At 52.3% G+C, this 26328-nt stretch overlaps 2 protein-coding genes across 3 annotated transcripts in view; both read left to right on the top strand.

Annotated features, from left to right (window-relative positions):
• Positions 1-26328, top strand: part of LOC116835240 (scavenger receptor cysteine-rich domain-containing protein DMBT1-like) — a 633172-nt gene that overhangs the window by 36616 nt on the left and 570228 nt on the right. The window lies entirely within an intron of this gene.
• Positions 8753-25493, top strand: LOC116823125 (uncharacterized). 2 transcript variants are annotated; one of them, XM_075071416.1, is made up of 3 exons: positions 8822-8886; positions 18469-18576; positions 18914-25493. In XM_075071416.1, exon 3 carries the CDS (start codon positions 18951-18953, stop codon positions 20820-20822), a length of 1872 nt encoding a protein of 623 aa, XP_074927517.1. In that variant the 5' UTR covers positions 8822-8886; positions 18469-18576; positions 18914-18950; the 3' UTR covers positions 20823-25493. The 2 variants fall into 2 exon arrangements, with proteins under 2 accessions (XP_074927516.1, XP_074927517.1); XM_075071415.1 differs by lacking the exon at positions 18469-18576 and having other exon boundaries at positions 8753-8886.

Here is a 26328-nt window from a genome sequence, read left to right as displayed (position 1 = left end):
AGAGACAGCCCAGACTGGAGAGATTTAAGGGGTCCTCCAGGCCCAGGCTGTGGGATCCCCTCACACACAGCCCCCACCTGCTCAGAGGAGTCCAGGGCCAGCTGCAGCCTCATCATACTGCACCTTCTCTTCCCAGACCCCAAGCCACCCGCAGAAAGCGTCTCTCAGGCTTTTCTCCAGAAGAAGCTTTTGATAAGCCTCATGCAGGTTCTGGGGTGGCTGTGGAGGCAGTATGTGCTACTCAGGTTCCTGGGTTCATCAATGATGAACCCAGGAAGCTAAATAGCACATACCACCTCCTCAGCCACCCTGGAATCTGCATAGGACATAATAAATCAAAAACTTCCCCCCAGAACCCCACAGCCGGGGGTTCAGTGGCCACGGCAGCACCAGGGGAGACGGAGCCTGCGCTGGCCTATTATACCCACCACCCATGGCTGGCTATCTTTCTGATTCCCTTCGTAACATTACTATAGAATTCCTCAGTATCTTCATTGATGCATTGCTCATTCACATATTCCTCACTTTTACTTATTAAGAACTTCCAAATTGCCTATTTAGTGGGGATATTATTCTTGCCTTCAATATTTCCTTGATCTGTAATTAATGTCCGGAAGTGGTCACTATCCAGTCCTTCCTCTCTGTACTTTTCCCTGCTGCATTCACTTGCTATGGTGCTAGAAGTTCTTCCCAGCTCCAGACATAAGAAACTTCTGTCTGCCATATTGAACCAGGTAGGACACCATCATTTCATGTCACTAAGTTATTCTCTTCAAGAAATTTCTGTAAGTATTTTCCACTGTTATCATTTTCCTTACTTTCCCGCAATCTCCTGGGACTACTCAGATCAGCACACATAATGAACAGGCATGTGACATCTGTAATCAATTCTTTCAGGTCCATAGCCTAGTTCCTGCATGGGCTATTGTGATACCCATGGGGTACAATCTGGTCTGTGGGTCTGCTGTGTCTCCTTTTACTTTCTGGATCAGTGTACCTCTCATACTGCTCTGCTAGTGACAAGCAACTCCTTCAGGCTTCACTCTCACACAGCCGTTAGCATGTGAAGGCCAAAGTTACATGCAGGCTCTCACAGCCTCTCATGAACTATACACAGGAAGACACCAACAAATCCTCCCGGCCACAGCCTTACACCCCAGAATTGTACCATCTTACCTTGCCCAAGACCTTCTCTTGAACAATGCACGCTCATTAATTAGTTTGGCACTTCTTCAAAGGACAGTGGACATGCACCAGCCTTTGCAATCTGAGCACATTCCCCAAGCACTTTAAACAAACTTGCTAGTAAGGATAAAACATAAAAATAAGTTTATTAAGTGCAGAAAGCTAGATTTTAAGTGTTAGGCACAAAGGTCAGAGATAGTTATCTTAAAAACATAGAAAGTAAACCTGGTTTCTAAATCCTAAACTTGTAGTCTGAGTAAGAGTTGAATTGAACAGCTTTTCTCACCCTGACTGATGGTACAATCCCATTACAGTTCCTCAATACACAGACTGGACTCCCTTTCCAGTCTGGGACCACTCTTCCCCAGTTCAAACTCTTTATCTGACAGACATTCTTCCAGGTATTGATTTGTGCGGGGGGAGAAAGGCCAAGTGATGATGTCACTTCCACTCTGTGACACAGCCCAGAAAGGGTTACACAACTAGCAAGCTAATTGTCCCAAATTCAGCCTTTAGAGACATTTTAGAGAAGAATATAAATGGTAATTAGGGCCATTCCTTATAAATAGTTAACAGCCACGTTACATGAACTAAGGCTTTGAAATGCAAACCTGTATTGTTAGAGAATTAGAGGTAAAACTAATTATATGTGTTTACTTATGTCTTGTTAATGTTAACCATGTAAACAGACATTTCCTAGCTATTGATTCAGAGATCAAAAGCTTAAGCTTCATTCAGGAGAAGTTTGAGTCATAAGATTGAGGTCCAATCTGGACCACCCTGATATTAAATAATATTTGGACATTGGATTTATAAACTGATGAACTGATTCTGAAAAGGATTCACTGCAACCCTAAAGCTCACCATCTCTACTATGAAACTGACGTAAGGACTCTATTCAAGTCTGCATGTGTAATGATCTTTTAACCAATACTCTCTCTCTCTTTTTTTTTTTTTAATAAATCTTAGTTAATAAGAATTGGCTGTAAGTGTTTATTAGGGTAAGATCTGAAATATTCATTGACCTGGGAGGTAATGCATCTGATCCTTTAGGGTTGGTACAACTTTTTATCTGATGAACAAGGTTTTCAATAATCCTCCTCATATCTGACTTGGCTGTCTGGATGGAAGCACACAGCTGGGTTGCTTTAAAGGAACTGTATTTTTGCCTTCTGGGTAAGCAATAAAGCATTGTGGAAGCTGTTTTTATTGGTGGCAATAACCATCAGTATTTAATTGCTGACAATAACCATCAGTTTGGGGGATTCTTTGCTATTTGCCCTAACTGAGCAATCTCAGTGTGACTCCTCTGGGACACCAGTCACACCCTGTTTTATACTTCCCCAGCTTGCTGGAAAGATCTTTGCTGTGAAGTGGGGATCAGGCAGTCCCCATTGGTCAAGCAGTCTCCATTGCATATGTGCCTTTTCTAAAAGGTCTCTCGGATAGTGGATTATTTTTCTGAGGGGTGTTGATGAGTCATTAACATTATCTAGCTATTCATAGAATCATAGATTATTAGAGCTGGAAGGGACCTCAGGAGATCATATAGTCTAACCCCCTGCTCAAAGCAGGACCAATCCCCAAAAGGCCCCCTCAAGGATCAAGCTCACAACCCTGGGGTTAGCAGGCTAATGCACAAACCACTGAACTATCCCAAGCATGTCTTGATAGCTCTTCCTTTGTTGTAACAGAAAGGCTGGCTGTGGGTGTTCCCAACTTCACAACCTATTTCAGTAACACATATAGAAATACTTCATAACTTCGCAGACCATGCTAATTCATACAATCCAACAGGTTATTAATGTTCAACAGATCAAGACTTTGAAAATGATACCTCACGAGGTTTACTTTGTAGAAAACATATCATAATCATATCACCATGGTGAATATGGAGGTTCTAGGGTGCTACTTTGAGGTACAGAATGTCACACAAATCCACTTATCATTCATACTAAGATAAACACTTATTTTCTGCTGATTATTAACTGGTCAATTATCAATTATATTTGGAGACAGATTCACAAAGGAATTTCAGCGTGGCACTGCTCAGAAAGGGGATTCTTTCACTCTCTCATATTGAAGCTGTTCCAGGGTGGATAAACAATGGAAAACACATTGGGCTAGAGAGAAAACAAGCATAAGAATGACTGTGTAGCCTAGTGGTTGGTACACTCAGCGAAGAAGTGGGAGACCTGGGATCCAGACACTCTGCTCTGATGACCTTTTAAATTATTTCTCCACAGTGGCACAGCTTCAGTAGGAGTGATTGGTTTTTTTTCCCCACATAAGGGTATTCTCAAACTCAGTGATTACAATACCCATGTAGAAGGTGGCAGATCCTAATTCTCCTTCCCCCTCTCAGGTGGAAAGGGGAGTTGAACTAGGGATCTCCCATGCCTTAGGGGAGTACCCTAGCCACTGGGCTAAAAGTTACAAGTAAGGGCCTCTACCCCCTTCCCTGTAGTTGTTTTGTGTTAGGTTGGTTAAAAGGGGCCCAATCTGGTAGGCAAGCTTTGAACATGCTTACCAGATCAAGCCCCCAGGCCAGTTCATGCATTGCACTTAGACTTAGGCATCCAAACACCTGGCATGGTGCTGCAGTGTGCAGGCTCGGAAGCAGGAACATAGGTACCTAGGGAATTTTTACTGGAAAAATTCAGGTGCCAGGTGAGTTAAGGTACCTTCAGGGTTCAGGAGCAGCTGAGCAGAGGTTTGGTGACTCTCAGTGTGGCCTGATTCTGGGATTTAGTCGCTTAAAGTGGCAATTAGATGCCTATGTCCCTTTGTGAATCCAGCCCACACTGATTATCAGTCTCCTTTACTAAGATTGGCTGTTGCTGCTGGTTATTGGTTACTATGGATTACTGTTTGCTTACTACCAATTCTGATCAGCTCTTGTTAATACTGATATCTACAGCTAACTATTATTGCTATCCAGTTATAGATTGCTATGCTAATTGCTTTCTGATTATTGTTTACTAGCAATTATTTTGATCAATAATTAAACAATTACTGATTTTTTGTTACTGATTGCTGATTATTTACATTGATCACTGCTATTATAACCTAGTAATGCTCAATTATTGTTGTTCACGAATACGCTGGATCACTGATTAGTGATTATTATAAGTGACTATTAAAATGATTGCTTGCTGATTGCTGTGATGTTATACTGATTATTGTAATTGATTATTACTGTTACTGATTGTTATGATGGATGATTGATTACTCCTGACTCTAGTTGATAATGGTTACTATTATCAGTCACTAAGTGCTGTGATGGGGCACATCACTAATTACTCTGGTTAATTATTAATTGCTGTTGATTGCTGGTTGATTAGATAGTGGCTGATTCTTGATGATTAAATGATTGTTGATGGCTATTATAAATGTCTGTGGCAGGGTGTTGATTACCAATGTCTCAAATTGATTACTGATTGCTATGGATGGCTGATTGCTGTAATGTACAGCAAATTATTGGTGACCTATAGAGGGTTGGTTACTGATAGGGGCTGTTAGTGGTTGATGATTGGTTACTGATTGCTGGGGATTGGCCCCTGGGGTTGTTAGTGGTTCGTGATGGGTTCCTGAATGTTGGGAACTGGCCATTGGGGCTGTTAGCGGTTGGTGATCGGTTACTGATTGCTGAGGACTGGCCATTGGGGCTGTTATTGGTTGACAGTCGGTTACTGATTGGCTGTTGGGGCTGTTAGTGGTTGGTTGTCGGTTACTGATTGTTGGGGACTTGCTGTTTGGGCTGTTAGTGGTCGGTTAGTGATTGGCCATTGGAGCTGTTAGTGATCGGTTAGTAGTGATTGGGTACTGGCCGTTGGGGCTATTAGCGGTTGGTTGTCGGTTAGTGATTGCTGGGGACTGGCCATTGGAGCTGTTATTGGTTGATGATAGGTTACTGATGGTTGGGGAGTGGCTGTTGGAGCTGTTAGTGGTTGGTTGTTGGTTATTGATCATTGGGGACTGGCCACTGGGGCTCTTAAAGATCGGTTAGTGATGATTGGGGATTGGTCGCTGAGACTGTTACAGGTGGTGATTGGTTACTGATTGCTTGGGCCTGGCCGTTGGGGCTGTTAGCAGTTGGTTGTTGGTTACTGATTGCTGGGGAGTGGCCGCTGGGGCTCTTAGTGATGGTTGGGCATGGGCCGTTGGGGCTGTTAGTGGTTGGTGATCACTTACTGATTGCTGGGGACTGGCCACTGGGGCTGTTACTGATCGGTTAGTGATGATCGGGGATTGGCCGCTGAGACTGTTACAGGTGGTGATTGCTTACTGATTGCTTGGGCCTAGCTGTTGGGGCTGTTAGCGGTTGGCTGTTGGTTACTGATTGCTGGGGAGTGGCTGCTGGGGCTCTTAGTGATGGTTGGGGATGAGCCGTTGGGGCTGTTAGTGGTTGGTAATCACTTACTGATTGCTGGAGACTGGCCACTGGGGCTGTTAGCAGTTGCTTGTCAGTTACTGATTGCTGGGGACTGGCCGTTGGGGCTATCAGTGATCGGTTAGTGATGGTTGGGGACTGGCTGTTGGGGCTGTTAGTAATCAATTAGTGATGGTTAGGGACTAGTTGTTGGGTCTGTTATAGTTGGTTGTCGGTTACTGATTGCTTGGGGCTGTTGGTGATCAGTTAGTGATTGGCCGTTGGGGCTGTTACAGTTGGTTGTCAGTTAGTGGTGGTTGGGGACTGGCAGTTGGGGCTGTTAGTGATCTGTTAGTGATGGTTGGGGACTGGCCATTGGGGTTGTTAGTGGTTGGTGATCACTTACTGATGGCTGGGGACTGGCCATTGGAGCTGTTATTGGTTGATGATAGGTTACTCATGGTTGGGGAGTGGCTGTTGGAGCTGACAGTGATCGGTTAGTGATGGTTGGGGACTGGCCGTTGGGGTTGTTGGTGATCAGTTAGTGATAGTTGGCGACTGGCCATTGGGGCTGTTAGTGATCGGTTAGTGATGGTTGGGGACTGGCTGTTGGGGCTGTTATAGTTGGTTGTTGGTTACTGATTGCTTGGGGCTGTTGGTGATTGGTTAGTGATGGTTGGGGATTGGCCGTTGGGGCTGTTTCAGTTGGTTGTCAGTTACTGATTGCTTGGCATTGGCCGTTGGGGCTGTTGGTGATCAGTTTGTGATGGTTGAGATTAGCCGTTGGCACTGTTGGTTGTCAGTTACTGATTGCTTGGGACTGGCCGTTCGGGCTGTTAGCGGTTGGTTGTCGGTTACTGATTGTTGGGGACTGGCTGTTGACGATCGGTTAGTGACGGCTGGGGACTGGCCGTTGGGGCTGTTAGCGGTTGGTTACTGATTGTTGGGGTCTGGCTGTTGACGATCGGTTAGTGACGGCTGGGGACTGGCCGTTGGGGCTGTTAGCGGTTGGTTGTCAGTTACTGATTGTTGGGGTCTGGCTGTTGATGATCGGTTAGTGACGGCTGGGGACTGGCCGTTGGGGCTGTTAGCGTTTGGTTACTGATTGTTGGGGACTGGCTGTTGATGATCGGTTAGTGACGGCTGGGGACTGGCCGTTGGGGCTGTTAGCGTTTGGTTACTGATTGTTGGGGACTGGCTGTTGATGATCGGTTAGTGACGGCTGGGGACTGGCCGTTGGGGCTGTTAGCGTTTGGTTACTGATTGTTGGGGACTGGCTGTTGACGATCGGTTAGTGACGGCTGGGGACTGGCCGTTGGGGCTGTTAGCGGTTAGTTACTGATTGTTGGGGTCTGGCTGTTGACGATCGGTTAGTGACGGCTGGGGACTGGCCGTTGGGGCTGTTAGCGTTTGGTTACTGATTGTTGGGGACTGGCTGTTGACGATCGGTTAGTGACGGCTGGGGACTGGCCGTTGGGGCTGTTAGCGGTCAGTTACTGATTGTTGGGGTCTGGCTGTTGACGATCGGTTAGTGACGGCTGGGGACTGGCCGTTGGGGCTGTTAGCGGTTGGTTACTGATTGTTGGGGTCTGGCTGTTGACGATCGGTTAGTGACGGCTGGGGACTGGCCGTTGGGGCTGTTAGCTGTCGGTTACTGATTGTTGGGGTCTGGCTGTTGACGATCGGTTAGTGACGGCTGGGGACTGGCCGTTGGGGCTGTTAGCGTTTGGTTACTGATTGTTGGGGACTGGCTGTTGACGATCGGTTAGTGACGGCTGGGGACTGGCCGTTGGGGCTGTTAGCGGTTGGTTACTGATTGTTGGGGTCTGGCTGTTGACGATCGGTTAGTGACGGCTGGGGACTGGCCGTTGGGGCTGTTAGCGGTTGGTTACTGATTGTTGGGGTCTGGCTGTTGACGATCGGTTAGTGACGGCTGGGGACTGGCCGTTGGGGCTGTTAGCGGTTGGTTACTGATTGTTGGGGTCTGGCTGTTGACGATCGGTTAGTGACGGCTGGGGACTGGCCGTTGGGGCTGTTAGCGGTTGGTTGTCAGTTACTGATTGTTGGGGTCTGGCTGTTGATGATCGGTTAGTGACGGCTGGGGACTGGCCGTTGGGGCTGTTAGCGTTTGGTTACTGATTGTTGGGGACTGGCTGTTGACGATCGGTTAGTGACGGCTGGGGACTGGCCGTTGGGGCTGTTAGCGGTTGGTTACTGATTGTTGGGGTCTGGCTGTTGACGATCGGTTAGTGACGGCTGGGGACTGGCCGTTGGGGCTGTTAGCGTTTGGTTACTGATTGTTGGGGACTGGCTGTTGACGATCGGTTAGTGACGGCTGGGGACTGGCCGTTGGGGCTGTTAGCGGTTGGTTACTGATTGTTGGGGTCTGGCTGTTGACGATCGGTTAGTGACGGCTGGGGACTGGCCGTTGGGGCTGTTAGCGGTTGGTTACTGATTGCTGGGGACTGGCCGTTGGGGCTGTTAGCGTTTGGTTACTGATTGTTGGGGACTGGCTGTTGACGATCGGTTAGTGACGGCTGGGGACTGGCCGTTGGGGCTGTTAGCGGTTGGTTACTGATTGTTGGGGTCTGGCTGTTGACGATCGGTTAGTGACGGCTGGGGACTGGCCGTTGGGGCTGTTAGCGGTTGGTTGTCAGTTACTGATTGTTGGGGTCTGGCTGTTGATGATCGGTTAGTGACGGCTGGGGACTGGCCGTTGGGGCTGTTAGCGTTTAGTTACTGATTGTTGGGGACTGGCTGTTGACGATCGGTTAGTGACGGCTGGGGACTGGTCGTTGGGGCTGTTAGCGGTTGGTTGTCAGTTACTGATTGTTGGGGTCTGGCTGTTGACGATCGGTTAGTGACGGCTGGGGACTGGCCGTTGGGGCTGTTACAGTCGGTCGTCAGCTACTGGTGACCGGTGGCCGTTTATCGGCACCAGACAGACACTGATTATCGCTTATTACCAGCTGGCCTCCGATTAGCGCTTAGTCACGGTGCAGCCGGGGACGAGGCTGATAACGCGCCTCCACCACCGTCCTGCCCGCTTCAGCTCACTCCCCAGCCCAGGGACAGGGTGGCTACTGCGCATGTCCACAGCCGTCCCTCAGCTAGTCGAGCTCCGCTTTTACGCGCAGAGCGAACTAGGGGCCAAGCTCTGTCCGGCTCCCTGGCGCCGGAAGCGGGGCTGCCCCTAGTCACGTGGGCACGGGTGCTCACGCTCGGAAGTGTTGCTAGGGGGAAGGGCTGGTTGGGCTGTCGGCGGAGTGGTTTTGCTGAGACACTGGCCGGATGTGAAGGGTAGAGGGGAGCGAGCTGGTGGTGGCCCGGTGAGTTCCCCACTGCCCCCGGGGATGAACACCCCTCCCTGGGAGAGAGTGGACTCGTCCGCGCTCCATTCGCACAGCCGGCGGGCGAGACCATTTGTGCTCCCGGGGAGGATGGGGGAGCCCATTATGTTGGGGAGATGGGGGGATTATGATGTGTCGAGGGTGATTGGGGCGGGGAGTGGATGGAGATGGGGGATACTACTGTGTGGACCCTGGGGGGGGATGTGGTTGCAGATGGGGGGAGACCACTGTGCATGAGGGACAGGAAGGGGCTGGGGGGGGACTATCATATGCACCCTGTGGGGGTGGAGATGGGGTAGCAGATGGAGGATAGTAATGGGGGGGGCAGGGAGGAGATGGGGGGAGACCACTGTGTGAACCCTATGGAGTGGGCATAGATGGGGCGGGAAGACCAGTGTGGATGTGCCCTGTGGGGGTCCTAGATCCCAGGGTAGAAGGGACCCTCCCCATAAGCTAGCACAGCCCAGAGAACTGCCCCACACTGATCCCTGGAGCAGAGTTCTTACAAAAACAGCCTGTCCGGGTTCAGAAACGGTAAGTGATGGAGAATCTGCCACAACCCCAGGTACCTTCTTCTAATGCTTTGTCACCTTCCCCATTGTACATTTACGCCTTATTTTCAGGCTGAGCCTGTCTGGCTTCAGCTTCCAGCCATTGAGTCATGTTCAAGGTTTCTCTCCTAGATTCAAGAGCCTGTTGTTAAATATTTGTTCCACATGTAGGTTCCCATTTTAAAACAAAACAAAAGTCTTTGAGCCCATTCTTCTCTCAATTCCTTTCCTCCAATTCCATTCTAGACCCTCTCCAATCCGGCTTCCACTCCCAACACTACATTGACACAGCTTTCACCAAAGCCTGCAGTGATCCCTCTAGCCAAATCTCAGAGTCATTGCTCCATCTTCATCCTTCTTCTCTAGCCAGCCGCCGACCTTTGATGCAGTTGACCATGTATTTTTCTTGCAATCTAATCCTACTTGGGCTTCTGTCACTCTGTCCTTTCCTAGTTCTCCTACCTCTCTAATCACTCCTTCAGCATGTCCTTCGGAGTATCCTTCCCCCCCCCCCCAACTTCTGTAGGATGTGACAAATGTGGGAATTTTGCTAATATTTGTATGATTTGTATGTGTGCCTCAGTTTCTCTCTGTGTTCTGCATTGCTGTGCATGGAATGTAAAGGGTTGAAAGGCTGCTTTAGGGGCAGAGCAGGAGACACGACAGAAGACATTGGGTCAGGTAACTATTGTCTGGGATGGTATCAGTGGGTTGTTGAAGGACTGGCTGAAACCAATCCAGAATTAGTGGAGGATCCTGAAAACAATAGAAACCCTAATAGCAGGGACTTTCATACCTAGCAACCAACAGCCAAAAGGAAGGAAGCAGACCAAAGAAAGACCCTGAGCTGGAGAACAAAGAGGGAGGTATCAAGTGACTATGTTAAGAGCTGGTCTTTGGAGAGAGAGAGACTCCGTCACCTGAGACGGACAGACAGAGAGAGAGCCAAAATGGATTCTAGCAGCTTGACTGGGTGGAGCCCTGGCCTTGGACAGTTTGAACTCTGTCTTCATCTTTGCTTCTCTGTGCTAACCTAAGAACTGCCCTGCTGCGTTCCAGTTTGCTAATAAACCCTGCTCTGTTTTGAAAGGGCCGCCTGCTGTCATTGAAAATCCTTGATGAGATGCATTAATCCCTGAAGAGGGCAAAAAGTCTCTGAACAGGAGTCTGTCTCAGTGAGACTTGCTGGGCAGAGCTCACAGGGTGAAGAAGGCGGGCTGGAGCCCAGAGGCTCAGGCTCCAAGACATTGAGGCTGTGTGGCCTACCCTTAAGGAAGAGTGAGACCCCTTGGGGGTCTGGCACACTGATGGGGTTCCTCCAAGGGGCTGTTCAAAATCTGGGGTATAACACAGATCCCATGGGCCTGGGATAGTTGGTGGTAACAGTGAGATACTGAGTGCACCAGTAATATTTTGCAGTAAGTGACTTGCAGCAGTCAAAACAAGATTAGTCAAAAGAAAAGGCAAGACAGTGGTGTAGATCCACCTCCCTAAGAAGAACCATGTACGGAAAGAGGGTTAAATGTTGGGAAGTTAAACAAGGCCCAGCTCATTGCTTGGCTGGAGAAGGGTGATTGAGCCAGGGTCCACGCCCAGGCGGAGTCCTGAGAGAGTCTTGAGGGCAACAGAGGCAGTAGCGGGGTGTCCTCACGACCTGACTCCCCATCGCCAGAGTTGGAACAGTGGAAGTTGGAGCTGGAAGTGAGGAAGCTTCAGCTAAAGGAATAGACATTAAAGGACCATGAAAAGGAGTGAGCTGATTGATAGAAACAGTAAAAACGTGAGGAGGAGCAGCACCAGCATGAACTGACCAGGGAGAAGTGAAGGAGCACAAGGTCCCATAGAGGGGTAGGTGGGGAGAGACCATGGGAAGCCAGTTCTGCAAGGAGTCTAGATACCAAATTACCCCAGTTTGCAGGGAGGTGGGATATAGCTGCCATTGAGAAGGCTTGTAATTTGAACCTGGTTGACCCTGTAGACTGGGTTCACTGTCTGACCCTGTTACTTGGTCCCAAGCTATAAGAGGCATACAGCCAGATGTATGGAGTTGATATTGGGGGCTTTGTTGCTTACATTTGAATCAACACCCAAAGCTTCTAGGAAAAGCCTTTACTATGTGCAAAAGATCCAGGGTGTGATGTGTTTGGAAGCCACTACCCTGATGGGAGAATCTCTGCAAATGAGCTAGAAAGGTGCAGGCATCAAAAAAGATATTAGAACTGGAAAAAGTGCAGAGAAGGGCAGCAAAAATGATGAGGGGTATGGAAGAGCTTCCATATGAAGAGAGATTAAAAAGACAGACTGTTCAGCTTAGAACAGACGTGACTAATGGAGGGTAATGACAGAGGTCTGTAAAATCATGAGTGGTGTGAAGGAAGTGTTGTTTTCCCCTTCACATAACACAAGAACCAAGAGTCTCCTGATGAAATTAAAAGGCAGCAGGTTTAAAACAAACATAAGGAAATACTTCTTCACACAACGCACAGTCAGTCTGTGCAACTCATCGCCAAGGGATGTTGTGAAGGCCAAAATTATAACTGGGTTCAGAAAAAGAATTAGAGGAGCTGATGGAGGCAATGTCTGTCAGTGTCTATCAGGATGGTCAGGGACACAACCCCATGCTCTGGGTATCCCCAAACCTCTCACTTCCAGAAGTCTGGACTGGATGACAGAGGACAAATCACTCAATAATTGCTCTGTTCTGTTCATTTCCTCTAAAGCCTCTGGCAGTGGCCATTGTCAGAAAACAGGATACTGGGCTAGACGGACCGTTGATCTGACCCCGTAGGGCTGTTCTTACATCAGTATGCTGGAGGATTTATATAACCTATTGGGTTGAAACAACTCTGTGGGATCTGTTCCTGTCAGCTTAAAAGGTGGTCAGTGAACATGAAACCTAAGGTGCTTGCAGCGCAGGCCAACTGGGTGATGAGTTTGTGGATGGTAGGGCCCGGAGTGAAGAACATTAAGACCCAGTTTGGGTACCCAAAAAGGGGTGGGGAGAGGTGTCACACAGTTGCCCCAGAAGTGGGATCTGAGTTAACCCAAACCAAGGGAGACAACCGATGCAGGTTGAGCATCTCCAAGAGATCCCAAAGACCTGTGGTGTAATATCTGTGGATATTGGCCAAGGCTTGATGAAATGAAGTTTAAACAGGACTCTTGACGGGTTAACTTGGTGAAAGCCATCACGTGTGTGTGTGTGTGTGTGTGTGTGTGCACACGCACTCTATGCCCTGAGGATAGGGAAAACCATTGTCTGTGAATGTACCCTATGGGGGAGATGGAGGCGACCAGTGTGTGTGTGTATGTGCTCTGTGGCATGGGAGTGGGGGAGACCATTGTGTGAATGCACCAGATGGAGGTGACCGGTGTGTGTGCTCTATGCCGTGGGGATGGGGGAGACCATTGTCTGTAAATGTAACCTATGGGGAGAGACCTGTGTGTGTGTGTGTGTCTGTGTGCCCTATTGGGAGTGGGGTGGGAGAGACCATTGTGTGTATGTGCGCGCCCTATGTGGGGGCATGGGATGAGGATGGGGGAGACCACAGTGTGCACTCTCTGAGAAGGAAGAAGCCACTGTATGCACCCTATAGGGGGTGAATCAGCCTTCTCTGCATTGGGACAGAGTCAGTATCGACCTGCAAATTGCTTCAGGCACCTCATATCACTGTTTTCGATGTCAGTGCTGCAGGTCAGTTGCCTGCCCATCGAGGTGACCGCCTGCGCCCTTCAGCTCAGTAGGTATAGCTAGCTGGCGTGGTGCCGGGGGCTGCATGGAGGCTCTCTTGTTGCTACAACCATGATCCTGGCTTGCAGGAGGATTGGCCCAAACCAACCTGTGGGGGTGACTTGTGTCCAGTAGGGCCTTAGGCGCCAGTTTAACTGAACGGGTTTGCAGTGGCAGTGTTGATGTGCAGAAGCATGCAGTTCAGACAGACATGTCCTACTTGAGGATTTATTAGAGGATACTCTATATTCTAGTAGACGGGTGAAGATAGAAGTTGATAAATACGGGTAGGAACCAAAGAGCAACAGTCAAATCAAAGAGTCCTATCCAATTACACCACATGAAAGCAGAGGGCTAAATACAATCTTGATAAGAGCTTGTATACAAATGCAAGAAATCTAAGTATGAAGATGGGTGAGCTTGGATGCCTCATATTAAATGAGGATATTGATATAATAAGACATCACTGAAAGGTGGTGGAAAGATGATAATGGGACACAGGAATACCAGGGTACAAAATATGTAAGAATGACGGAGGAGGCCATGCTGGTGAGGGAGTGGTAGAATATGTGAAAGAAAGCACTGTGTCAAATATAGTAAAAATCTTAAATCAATCAAACAGAACCATAGAGAGACTATGGATAGAAATTCCATGCTTAGCTAATAACAGTAGGAATATGCAGCTGACACACGACCGAGATGGTAAAGGAGATAGAGAATCTACAGAAAACTCAGTAATAATGGGGGATTTAAATTATCCTCATATAGGCTGTGTACATGTCACCTAAGAATGGGATGCACAGATAAAGTTTCTAGACACCATGAATGACTGCTTCTTGGAGCAGTTAGTCCTGGAACCCACCAGAGGAGAGGCAGTTCTTGATTTAGTCCTAAGTGGTGCACAGGATCTGGTCCAAGAGATGAATATAGCTGAACCACTTGGTAATCGCCACCAGAGTGTAATTGAATTTCACATCCTTGTGGGGGAGAAAATACCAAGGAAACCTATGCCGTAGCATTTAACTGCAAAAAGGAGAATGACACAAAAATGAAGAGGCTTGTTAAACAGAAATTAAAAGGAACAATCACAAGAGTAACATGCCTGCAAGCTGCATGGAAACTTTTTTTTTACAAATCCCATAATAGGGGCTTAAACTATGTGTATACCCCAAATAATAGTTTAAAGAGAGAGAACAGTAAGAGGACCAAAAAATGCCACCATGGCTAAACAACAGAGTAAAAGAGGGAGTTACAGGCAACAAAGATGTCTTTTTAAAAATGGGAAGCCAAATCCTATTGAGGAAACTAAGAGCATAAACTCTGGCAAGTTGAGTGTAAAAGTATAATGAGGCAGACCAAAAAAGAATTTGAAGAACAACTAACAAAAGACAGCAACTAACAACACAAAAAAAATTGTAAGTACGTCAGAAGCAGGAAGCCTGCCAAACAATCATTGGGGCTTCTGGATAATCAATGAGTTTATGAGTCTATAATCAAGGTGCTAAAGGAGTGTTCAAAGAAATAGAGGTTGTTGAGGAGAAGCTAAATGAATTCTTTGCATCGATCTTCACTGCAGAGGATGTGAGGGAGATTCCCACACCCGAGTCATTCTTTTTAGGTGAGAAATCTGAAGAACTGTCCCAGATTTAAGTGTTGATAGAGGAGGGTTTGGAACAAATTGATAAATTACCATCTCCTCCTGAGAACTTACTATTGTTTAGTCAACCAAGAGTTCTGAAGGAATTCAAATATGAAATTGCAGAAATACTAATTGTGGTATATAACCTGTCACTTAAATCAGCCTACCAGATGACGAGAGGATAGCCAATGTAATCCTATTTTTTTTAAAAAAGGCTCGAGAGGTGATCCTGGCAATTATAGGCTGGTAAGCCCGACTTCAGTACCAGACACATTGGTTGAAACTATAGTAAAGAACAGAATTATCAGACTCAGAGATTGGGAAGTGTCAGCACAGTTTTTGTAAAGGGAAATCATGCTTCACCAAACTGTTAGAATTCTTTGAGGGAGTCAACAGACGTGCACATGGCTGATCCAGTGGATATTGTGTACTTTGGACTTTTACAAAGCCTTTGCCAAGGTCCCTCAGCAAAGGCTCTTAAGCAAAGTAAGCAGTTCTGGGACAGATGGGAAGGTCCTCTTATGGATCAGTAACTGGTTAAAAGATGGGAAACAAAGGGTAGGAATAAATGGTCAGTTTTCACAATGGAGAGAGGTAAATAGCAGCTCTGTACTGAGACCAGTGCTGTTCAACGTATTCATACATTATCTGGAAAAAGAGGTAAGCAGTGATGTTTTAAAGATTCCAGGCGATACAAAATTACTCAGGATAGTTAAGTCCAAAACTGACTGGAAAGAGTTACAAAGGGAGCTCACAAAATGAGGTGACTGGGCAACAAAATGGCAGATGAAATTCAGTGTTGATAAATGCAAAGTAATACACATTGTAAAACTTAATCCTGACAATATATACAAAATGGTGGGATCTAAATTAGCTGTTACCACTCAAGAAAGAGATGTTGGAATCATCGTGGATAGTTCTCTGAAAACATCCGCTCAATGTATAGCAGCAGTCAAAAAAGCTGACAGTTATAAATTAGGGGTCTCAAACCCACGGCCTGTATGTGGCCCACAGGCTGTATGCGGCCCACGGGCTGTATGCAGCCTGCAAGGTTATTTTCTGCGGCCCGCAAGCTCCTCGTAGCCCCTCCACCCTCCCCCAGCGTTTACCTAGAGCAGCTCCGGCCTGGCGCACACTGGGGGCAGGGCAGGCTCCCTGCCTGCCTGCCCTGCCCCCGTGCCATGCCAGGAAATGGAAGGAACGTGGGGGAGGAAAGAAAGGTTTTTTGTGTTTTTTTGGGTGTGGGGGGGGGGGGCGTGTTTGATGTTGCTTCAGCACCTCCCCAGCAGCTCCTGTGCCTGGTTCCCATTCCCAGTGCGTGCCAGGCCAGAGCCCGCTCTCGCATACCATCCTGCATTGAACCCTGTGCCCTGAGCCCCTTGCACACCTGAACCCCAACCCCTTGCCACACCCTCCCTGACACCCCAGCCACTGCACCCCGCCCCCCTGCCGTACCCATAGCCTCCTGCTGCGCCCCGCACCCCTCTTGCACCCCAACCCCCTTCCCTGAGCCTCCTGCCACACCCTGCACCCGACCCCCTGCCCTGAACCCCCTGCTGCACAACACACCCCTGCTGCACCCCAACCCACTTCCCTGAGCTCCCTGCTGCACCCCTCCTGCACCCTGACCCCCTGCCCTGACCCCTGCCACACCCCCCACCCCTCCTGCACCCCACACCCCAATTCCTTGCCCTGAGCCCCTGCCACACCTCACACCTCTCCTGCACCCCTTGGAGGCAGGGAGGGGGCAGATTTCAGGGAAAGGGTTGGAATGGGGGCAGGGAAGAGGCGGGGCAGGGATGGGATTTCATGGAAGGGGTGTAGTGGATGCAGGGCCAAGGGCGGCGGGGGGAGGTGTCAGTAATGTGACCCTTGGGCCAGTGTACTAGTCCTTCCCTTCATTGTGATTTGAGTTTGAGACTCTGTTATAAATCATTAGGAAAGGATTGTTAATAAGACAGAAAATATCATAATGCTGCTGTGTAAATCCATGGTACGCCCACACCCTGAATACTGCCTGCAGTTCTCACTGCCCCATCTCAGAAAAGATATTTTAGAATGAGTGCAATGAAGGGTAACAACAATGATTAGATGTAAGTAACAGCTTCCATATTAGGGGAGATTTAAAAAAAACTGGGAATATTCATCTTAGAAACGAAGCGATTAAGGGGAGCTGCCATAGAAGTCTATAAAATCATGAATGGTGTGAAGAAAGTGAATGGGCAAGTGTTATTTACCCCTTCGCATAGCACAAGAAGTAGGCATCATCCAATGAAATTAATCGGCAGCAGGGTTAAAACAAACTTAGGGAAGTATTTCTTCATGCAATTCACAGTCAGCTTCTGGAACTCATTGCCAGGGAATGTTATGAAGGCCAAAAGTATAACTGGGTTCAGAAATAAATTAGAGTAGCTTGATGGCCCATCAATGGCTATTAGCCAACATGGGCAGGGATGCAACCCCATGCTCAGAGTGTCCCTAAACGTCTGATTGCCATAAGCTGGGAGTGGATGACAGGGGATGGATCACTCAAGAATTGCCCTGTTCTGTTCATTCCCTCTGGGGCACCTGGCATTGGCCACTGTTGGAGGGCAGGATACTGGGCTAGATGGACCTTTGGTCAGACCCCGCATGGCCGTTCTTATGGTTGAACAGGCACAACTCTGCGTGGAGACAGCCCTTGTTGTCTGTCCTTGTGCTGCTGAGGAGGCCGCAGAGACGATGGTTGGGGCAGGGGTGACACAGGTCCATACTGTCATGCTTGGTGTCATGTGAACTGAGCCTGGCCCTGAAATGCTTTAGCAGGATCCTTTCCTGCTGTTGCAGGACCTTTCCAGGGGTGTGGGTGCCACCAGATAGAGGGATGCAGGCCCCCCCAAGCTCCTGAGCCAGTGGGTGCAGGAGGAGTGGGGTTGGATCGTGCCCTGCACAGGGCATTGGGTATCTTTTGCCTGTCACTCAGTATGAGTGAGCTGTGAACGTCCTGGCCTCTGCTGGTCAGAACCAGCTCCTCCGCACTGGCCAGGTGTGGTCATGGCAGGACCTTGGGGCTCCTCTCTGGGAGGCAGAGTCTAGTCCCCCCCACACCTTTTCCCCTTCCCCTCCCTCTTCGAATGCAGAAGGTTGCTCTGCCTCTGGCAGCCTTGGGTGTGGGTCCTGCAGGGTCCCTGCCAGGGAGTGATGTGGTGCCTTGAGTGGCAGGCTCAGCCATCCAGCAGGGGGTTATCATGCTGGGCGAGCTCATTGGGTCTTGCCTGGTCCATGCAACAGGACAGCTCCTTGCTGCCTGCTTCCCCCCGTGCCCCCTAGAGAGTCGCTGAGGCTGATGGGTTCCACCAGAGTGAGTATGGACACAGACTGCCCCCACAGCTGAGGCCTCCAGTCATCCAGGACAGAGCGCTAATCCGTGGTGCAGTCACCCTGTCCTGAGAGCCCTGTCCTCTCCTGGATACTTCCTCTAGGGGACCATGGGATGGGGACACCCACACACATGGAGTGGGGGGCAGGGGAACCCAGGAGCCCCTGGGGTGGGAGAGCATTATGTGGATGTGAGCCACGTCATCCTGACCATGCCCTGCAACCCCTCCTGTCCCGCTTCTTGTTCTCCACTCCCATCCCTGTCTCTGTGCTCGCCCACATAGGTTTGGTTTTCACCCTCCTGCCCCTGGAATGGTTGTGCCCCTGTCTGAGCTACTCCACTCGCCCAAGGTGATGGCAAGACATCATGTGTGGGAATGGCATAGACACGGGTAAGGGCCGATTTGGGATGGGGGAAAGGGCCATGCCCTGTACACTCCCCTCCCTCCATCATTCGCTATGCACTTCCCTCCCCTCCACGTGTCTGGCTAGTGCAGGTGCTGCCCTTGTTCCCTCTCTGCCTCTGGTGAGCTGATTAGCATGGTAACTGCTGCAGGTGAGCAATGGAAAAGCCTTTTCTCACTGCATAGGTGCCTGGAGATTGGGCAGGGAGCTGGGCAGAGGGGGAGCCAGGCCTGGGCGGGTAGTGCTAGGGCAGTGGGTAGTGGGCCTTGCCAGGGTGAAGGTGGCCGTGCCAGGCTCTTAACTCTCCATACTGCTCTCTTGCAGAGGATCCTGCCTGTAACGGGGGCTGGCACCCACAGTCATGGAGGATGATCCGGCTTCTCCTGCCAGCAAGGCCCCGTCTCCGCTGAGCTGTATCCGGATGGTCCAGGCGGGCTGGTCGGAGAAGGAGGATGGGGCCTGGGAGCAGAGCAGAAGTGTGCAGGATCCAGCGATGGTGGGGAGCTCTCCAGGGCGACCCGGAAGTTCTCCCCTTCTTTGCCCACCCAGCCGGTGCCAAGGGAGGCATAGCCCTGCCACCCCTCAGGACACTGATGTGACAGACCAGAACCAGAACGGGGGAGAAGAGGAGGTGGTGTCCCCTCTATGCCGGGAGCTCCTCCAGTCCCCGGTTCCAGGGGAACCACAGCCCCGCAGGCCGTTCCGGCGGAAGCACCGGCTGTACATGAAGCTGTCCCCTGGCCAGGTCACTGTGTCCCCAAGCCAGGACAGGGGGCAGCCAGCCACTTCCGAGGAGCCAGGGCCCTCCCAGGGCAAAAGGCTGCGGCTGCTGCGAGGCCAAGCCAGCAACTTCCGGAGGAAGAAAAGACCCTTGGAGAATGGCCATGAGGCGAGGCCTGGCGACATAGGGCCATCCCTTCCACTTCGCCAGTGCAGTGGGGAGGAGGGGCAGGACCCGGCACCAGAGGGGGAGGAGGAGGAGCAGGGCTTGGCATTGAAGAGGGAGGAGGAGGAGGAGGAGGGGCAGGGCCTGGCACTGAAGCGGGAGGAGGAGGAGGGGCAGGGCCTGGCACTGGAATGGGGGGAGGAGGAAGAGAAGAGGTTCGGCTCCCCCAGGCTGGCTGGGCCTGGCACTGCCCGCCCCAAGCCGGACTTTGTGCAGCTGATCGATGAGCATGGGATCTACTCTACAGCCAAGCTAGTGCTGGGCAGCACGGCGGGCGAGCTGGACGAGGGGGTAGTGCTGCCACCGCACCTGAGGCGGGCAGGCTCCCAGCTGGAGATCCGGGAGGTGATCGTGGACGACAAGCCCTTCGCATGCAGCGTGTGCGAGAAGACTTTCAAGCGGGCCTGGGAGCTGTTCAGCCACGAAGTGGTGCACAACGAGGAGCGGCCCTTCCACTGCGACCTCTGCGAGGCCTCTTTCAAGCGCCACTCGGACTTCAAGAGTCACCGGCTGGTGCACACTGAGGAGCGGCCCTTCCACTGCGAGATGTGTGGCAAGAAGTTCAAGCGCTCGTCCAACCTCCAGGAGCACCGGCGCATTCACACCGGCGAGCGCCCCTACCAGTGCGCCTGCTGTGACAAGAGCTTCAAGACGCCCTACGAGCTGCAGCGCCACATGCTCACCCACTGCACTGAGAAGCCCTTCAAATGCGGCGACTGCGGGAAGGACTTCCCCACCTCCAACTCGCTGCTGCTGCATCAGCGCCAGCACTGCGACGACAAGCCCCACGTCTGCGGTGTCTGCGGCAAGAAGTTCACTTATGGCCACAGCCTCAAGGTGCACGAGCGGGTTCACACTGGTGACCGGCCCTTCGTCTGCCCCATCTGCGGCAAGGGCTTCAAGCAGTCCAACGCCCTCTCCTCGCACGAGCGAGTGCACACCGGTGAGCGCCCCTTCGTCTGCAAGACCTGCGGCAAGGCCTTCAAGCAGTCGTCCTACCTGGTGATCCACGAGCGCTCGCACACGGGCGAGCGGCCCTACAAGTGCGAGGTGTGCCAGAAGGCCTTCGCCCGGCCCTCGCTGCTACTGCAGCACCACCGGGTGCACAGTGAGGAGCGCCCCTACAAGTGCAGCTTCTGCGACAAGTTCTTCAAGGACCTGGCTTACCTGACAGTGCACGAGAAGGTGCATACGGGCGAGACCCCCTACAAGTGCAGTGTCTGCGACAAGGGCTTCGCCCACCCCTCCAACCTGCTGCAGCACCAGCGTGTGCACCGCGACGGCTGACCCAGTTCCTGCTCCAGTATGCACCGCCGAGGAGTGCGGCCCAGGCTGCACGCAGCTCCCAGTGGGTGCCACTCTGGCTGGGCCTTCATGGGAAACAGCTGCCAGCGGGCACTAAGCCGGCCAGGTCACCCATGGAGGCTACATCTCCCAACATGCACTGCAGTCCCTCGTGCATCAGGGTGAAGCAGTACATGCTGGGAGGAGCAATCCAGCCAGGCCACACCCCCTCACTACAAGGGGTGATGAAAGCTCCTATGCGCGCATCGGGTATGGGCTATAGGTCTGCGGAGGGCTTGGTTGCCCTGGCCTGAGTCACTGCTTGGCTCCAGGACCCCGTGGCCCTTCTCTGGGCACTCCTGGAGCTCGGGGAAAGAGAGGAATGGGTTGGCTTCTCAGCAAGAGGTTTGCCTGTGCCTGTCATGGGGGCTGGGCGGCAGAGAGAGAAATCAGGTCCGGAGAGCAGGGAAACCCACCTGAGCACTACCCGTCTGCTCAGCAGGGCGGTGCTAGATCCAGCTGGGGGGAGCTCCCCCTCCCCACAAGGAGCTGCAGTTTGGTGAATGCTGAGCAGGGGGCTCCTCTGTGCTCCCCGGCTAGAAAGGTGTTTGTGAGCCCCACCTCTGTGCCATCGCCCCATGGCAGCCTTCTGACAGGGTCAACACACAGGCGGGGCACAGCCAGGGTGGCCCCTTGGGGATGCTCCATCAGCATCCTTGTGACCCAGGGCTGCTCTTCTTGGATAGCGTAGTCCCTGCCAGGGGGTCGCAAGCTGACAACTCCCCGTGTAGCTGGAAGGGGCTCTCTGGTCTCCTGGGTGAGCCCCAGAGGGGATGGGAATGCAGGTTCCTTCTCGGTCAGCGACAGGGCTCCCAGCTGCCTCCAGCTAGTGTAGCTTGTGCTCGCTCGCCCAGTGCAATAGGGGCTGGGGAGTCAAGCCAGAACTGAACCCACAGAGCAAGGGCTGGGCCGCAGCCCCTCCTCGCATCTGGCACCCCCAGCCCCTGTGTTGCGGGAGGTGCATGTGACCGAGTCGCCCCCGTCGCTCCACAGACAGAAGGGAAGGTAACAGGATCAGCTCAAACCTTTTTGCCCCCTCTTGGTGTCGCAATAAGAAAACAACTTACACTAGATCCAGATCGGGTTCTCTGAGCCTGTGCTGTGTGCGCATGTGCCAGAATGGCCTACAATGTGAATTACAGCCCAGAGCCACTTCGCTGCTAGCTGGTGCCAGGCACACCCCCATGTGCTGTCAGCTCTGCTTTGCTGGAGGGCTCCCTTGGGTATTGGAGAGTCGGTGCAGGGGAGTTCTCAGCTCTGAGTAGGGGTTGGGTCTGATGCTTCTCCATGCTTGGGTTAAATAGGTGTCAACAGAAAGTCTGGATACTTCCCTCCCCCTCCCCCCCGCTACTGCCAGGAACAGTGGGACAGGCAGCCTGCAAGTTTCCCTATCTCAGTAACAAAGGGAAGTGGAGAGTGCAGGGCAGCAGGGGCTCCTGTAAACATCATCCTTAGTACCAGCACACAAAGCGAGGGGTGCACCCCAATTTCCTGTTTAAGACACAAGAAAGCTACGAAGTGGGGGATTGAATGAGGCCCCCGTTGCCAGGCTGGTTCCTGGCCCCTCTGCCCTGGGAAGGTAGGGGTTAAGGATTCCTGCTGTGCCAGACTACAGAGATGTGCAGCCGGTGGGAGATTAGGGGGCCCTTCTAGCCAAGCTGAGAACCTGGCACCTGGGTGACCCACACAAGAGCTGAGAAGTGACTGGTGCAGCGCTGTACGTGCCCAGCACTGCAGTGCCTTTTGTTATGGAGCGCCCAGGCTGCCTGTGGACAGTACCTCGCCCTGGGGAGGTCTTTCCTGCGGTAGCACCAGTCCCTGGAAGTGTCACCTTGCTGGAGCTCCGGTAACAGGTGTTCCCATCTGTGCTGAGTTACACCAGGCATCGTGTCAGTCACCTCGGCCACTCCAGATCCTGTCCTGGCAGGACCCAATTTGCTAGTGAGGACGAGGTTCAATTGCAGCCATTGGGTGCTGCTGGCCCTTGAGTGTGGACCCAGAGCCAGTGGGCCTGGCTGTGTGTGGAGTAGATGGCAGAAGGTGTCCCCACTACCACCGTTGCTTGTGCAGGTGTGCTTGCTGCAATCACACCTTCATGTGCTGGTCTACCCAGTGTGTGGGGTGCTCCCAGGAGCCATATGGGGCATGAGGATAAATGCCTACTACTGCTACAGCTAAGGGACTGCATCCTTCAGTTCCAGCTGTAGATGTCTGGGGGTTGGTAGAACAGGGCCTGGGTTCAAATCCTGCCAGTGCTGAAGGAATGTAGATGGGGCTGTGGGGTCCTTGCCCTGTGCTCAGCATTGAAATAGAAATATGGAGATATACCTATCTCACAGAACTGAAAGGGACCCCGAAAGGTCATTGAGTCCAGCCCCCTGCTTTCACTAGCAGGACCAAGTGCTGATTTTGCCCCAGATCCTGAAGTGGCCCCTTCAAGGATTAGACTCACAACCCTGAGTTTAGCAGGCCAATGTTCACACCACTGAGCTTAGGAGGTGTGGAGCCAGTTCCTCAAATGGCCAGTCCTCCAGCAGGGACAGCATGGATCGGCCCCCTTTCCTGCACCCATTTAACTTATGCCTACCGGGTGCTGGGCGGGGAGTCCCCTGGTTAATGTCCTAGTAGCCTTATCCCATCTGGGGCTGTGAGAGCTCCTGATCCAGATGCCTCTCCAGGCCTTTTGAGGAGACCTTCAAGGAACCCAACTCAGGCCCTTTCCTGGCCTTAGCTCCCCCCAGGCACACAGTGTGCCCCCCTCCCCCTGCATGCAGCTCCCTGTTAGAGCAGGTCGATGAGGAGGCAGGTACCCTTTATCTGCTCCCTCCCTCCGCCCCGCAGTATCCCTTTCTCTGCTCAGATAGGGTGTGTTCCTGTAGTGAAGGCTGCTCAGAGGAACCACCAGTGGAGAAAGGGCGAGGATGTATGAGATGGGACCAGCGGAGCCACGTGTGCAGTAGCGGAAGGGTTTACAGCCTCCCACTCCAGGGGAGCAGGGTGTGGGGTGAGCCAGGTTCTCCTGGGGATGCTGATTGCACCTCTCAGCCAACAGTTCCTCCATGGCTGCGTTTTGGGGCTCAGTGGGGGGAAGGTTACTGCTAGCATGGGAAGAGCCTGGAGGGCAGTCCAGAACAGTCCCCTCCCTAATTCAAAGGGCTGTAGCTGAGATAAAGGTGCTCTGTCACGCAGCTCCTGCATGGTGGGTGGGAGTCGTGCTTCTGCTGCTATGCCTGTGAGGAGATGACTCCTTGCTTTGCACCCCCAGCAGCAGGGAACCTCAATGCCCATGAGACGTGCCATGCAGCAGGGAGCTCAGTGGAGCAGACACAGTATCATGTTCATTACAATGGTGCCTAGGGCTCCGTCATGCTGTGCACTATGGACTAAGAGGGAGGCCGGGTGTGCCCTGCAAGCCTGCTGCAAAATACCCTGCGAGAGCCGGTTGCTGGGATGAGGGGCAGAGGCAGGTGCAGCGGCCTGGTGGGGTTCCCCAGCAAGGGGCACTGTCCCCATGGGGTGGTGCCATTTAATGGGCAGCCGAGGGGTGGAGGAGTGCTAGGAGGTACAAGTCGGTGAGCTGGGTGCACCTAGAACCTGCTGATGGGAGGAGTAACTTGCCCTTTTGCTGGCGATAGGATATTCTGTTCCACGCACACCCCTCCAGCCTTTGAGGGGTGCATAGGGGATGTGACCTGGTAGGGGAAGTGGCAGCACTGGGCTCTGCCTCTGGGAGTGGCAGGTAGACCAATTCACCAACAAGGTGCCTAGGGGGGTCACCTGACAGCTGCAGACTGTTGCTCGGTGCTGCATCCCTGTGCTGTGGTGGCCGTGCCCCACTCTGTTTTAGGCAGTGAGGTGTGGCCCAGTGGGGTGGCAGTGTGTGGCCCATAGTCTGAGGGCACTGTGTTCGCTCTGTAGCGGGCATGTTTGGTTCAGCACATGCCACGCCCAATGTCTATAGATTCCAAACACTAACCCTCCCCTGCAGGGGCCTGGCCTTGGAGGGGCTGCCCATCCACAGCTGACATCTGCAGGGCCTGGCTGGGAACACTATCTCAGCATGCCAGGGGGGCACGCCCTACCTCAGGAAGGTGGGAGCAGGGCAGCCTCTGTGCACAGATAATTATTTAAGTGGTTATGAGCATTTCACGTTCCTGGGCAGATCTTGTATCACTTGCAGCCAGGAAGGAGCGTGGGGTGGAGGAGATGGGCCCAGCCAGCCTTGGGGAGAGCCAGGTGTCTTCTCACTACACCGCTGGGCCTGTCTGCTTCTTGGGGCACAGGGCGACTGCTGGGCAGCATCTCTGGGCTCCAGCTGCTGCTAAGCTCCATTCTGGTTCCTATGGATGGGCAGCTCTGCCTGCCCATCAGCAGGGGGAGGCTGGGGAAGGACCTTTCCCAGAAAAGGTCGCACTGGGGGCCAGCAACACCCTGCTCCCAGACTTACCCTGCACCTGTGCTGGCCTGGAGGTTCCTAGCTCCACACTAAACTCCCCAGCACCGAAGCCATGGGACTCTGCACAGACTCGGGTCCCCCTTTTGTATTGCTACTGTAGGGAAGGGTGGGGGACCCATACTCAGCTCCTCAACACTAATTACAGGACAGTTATTTAACTGTGTCTTTGTCTCATCTCTGCTCTGTGGGCCGGGCCTGATCACAGCTCGCCAGTCGCTCCTGTTATCCCAGGGGGATCTGCTACCTGCCCCAGAGCCACTGGTTTGTAAATGTGGGCCCAGTTTGGTGCTTGTGGAGGAGGGGGTAGGGCAAGGAAAGGGGGAGAACAGGCAGGTGTTACCTAATCCACTTCCTGGAGCAATGCTGGTCTCCCAACCCACAAGCCCTGCCTCCCTAGCCCTGAGGTGCCCCATAACCCTCTCCCAGCCCTGGGTCCGTCCTTCCCAGGACCAGCTCCAGGCACCAGCCAAGCAAGCTCATGCTTGGGGCGGCAGATTCTAAGGGCCGGCGTTTCACCCAATCCTTGGCATGGCCACCCTTTTCCCCCCTCGTTCACCGCTCCAGCCACCCTGTAGGAGGCGGCAGCATGGAGGAGGGGAGTGCCCTGCTGGGAGCAGGCTGCGCACTCCGTCTGCCCCAGCTGGTGCCAGGTCTGCAGCAAGCGGCCTGCATCCTTCCCTCCCTGCTGACCTTCAATTCACCTGCAGGTGGGAGCGGCGTGAAGCCCTCCTGGCAGGCGGCACAGCGGGAGGAGCTGAGTGATGATTGCCCTGGCTGAAGGAAGTCCTGGCTGTCCCCCCCCTCTCTCTTTCCCCCCTCCCCTTGCTAGCCGGGGCACACACTCCGCTGCCTGGGGCATGTCTGCCACGCAGGGAATCCTGCTAGCCAGCACGGCCAGGGGAAGCAGCCATGAGCCACCAAGTAAATGGCACTGAAAGTTTGCACCCTGGCTCTGAGCGCCCTGAATGTTTTTTGTTGTTGCTTCTCCGCTCT

This window comes from Chelonoidis abingdonii, chromosome 11 (assembly GCF_003597395.2).
Source record: "Chelonoidis abingdonii isolate Lonesome George chromosome 11, CheloAbing_2.0, whole genome shotgun sequence".
Taxonomy (NCBI): domain Eukaryota; kingdom Metazoa; phylum Chordata; order Testudines; family Testudinidae; genus Chelonoidis; species Chelonoidis abingdonii.
This window is presented reverse-complemented; position numbering and strand designations above follow the sequence as displayed.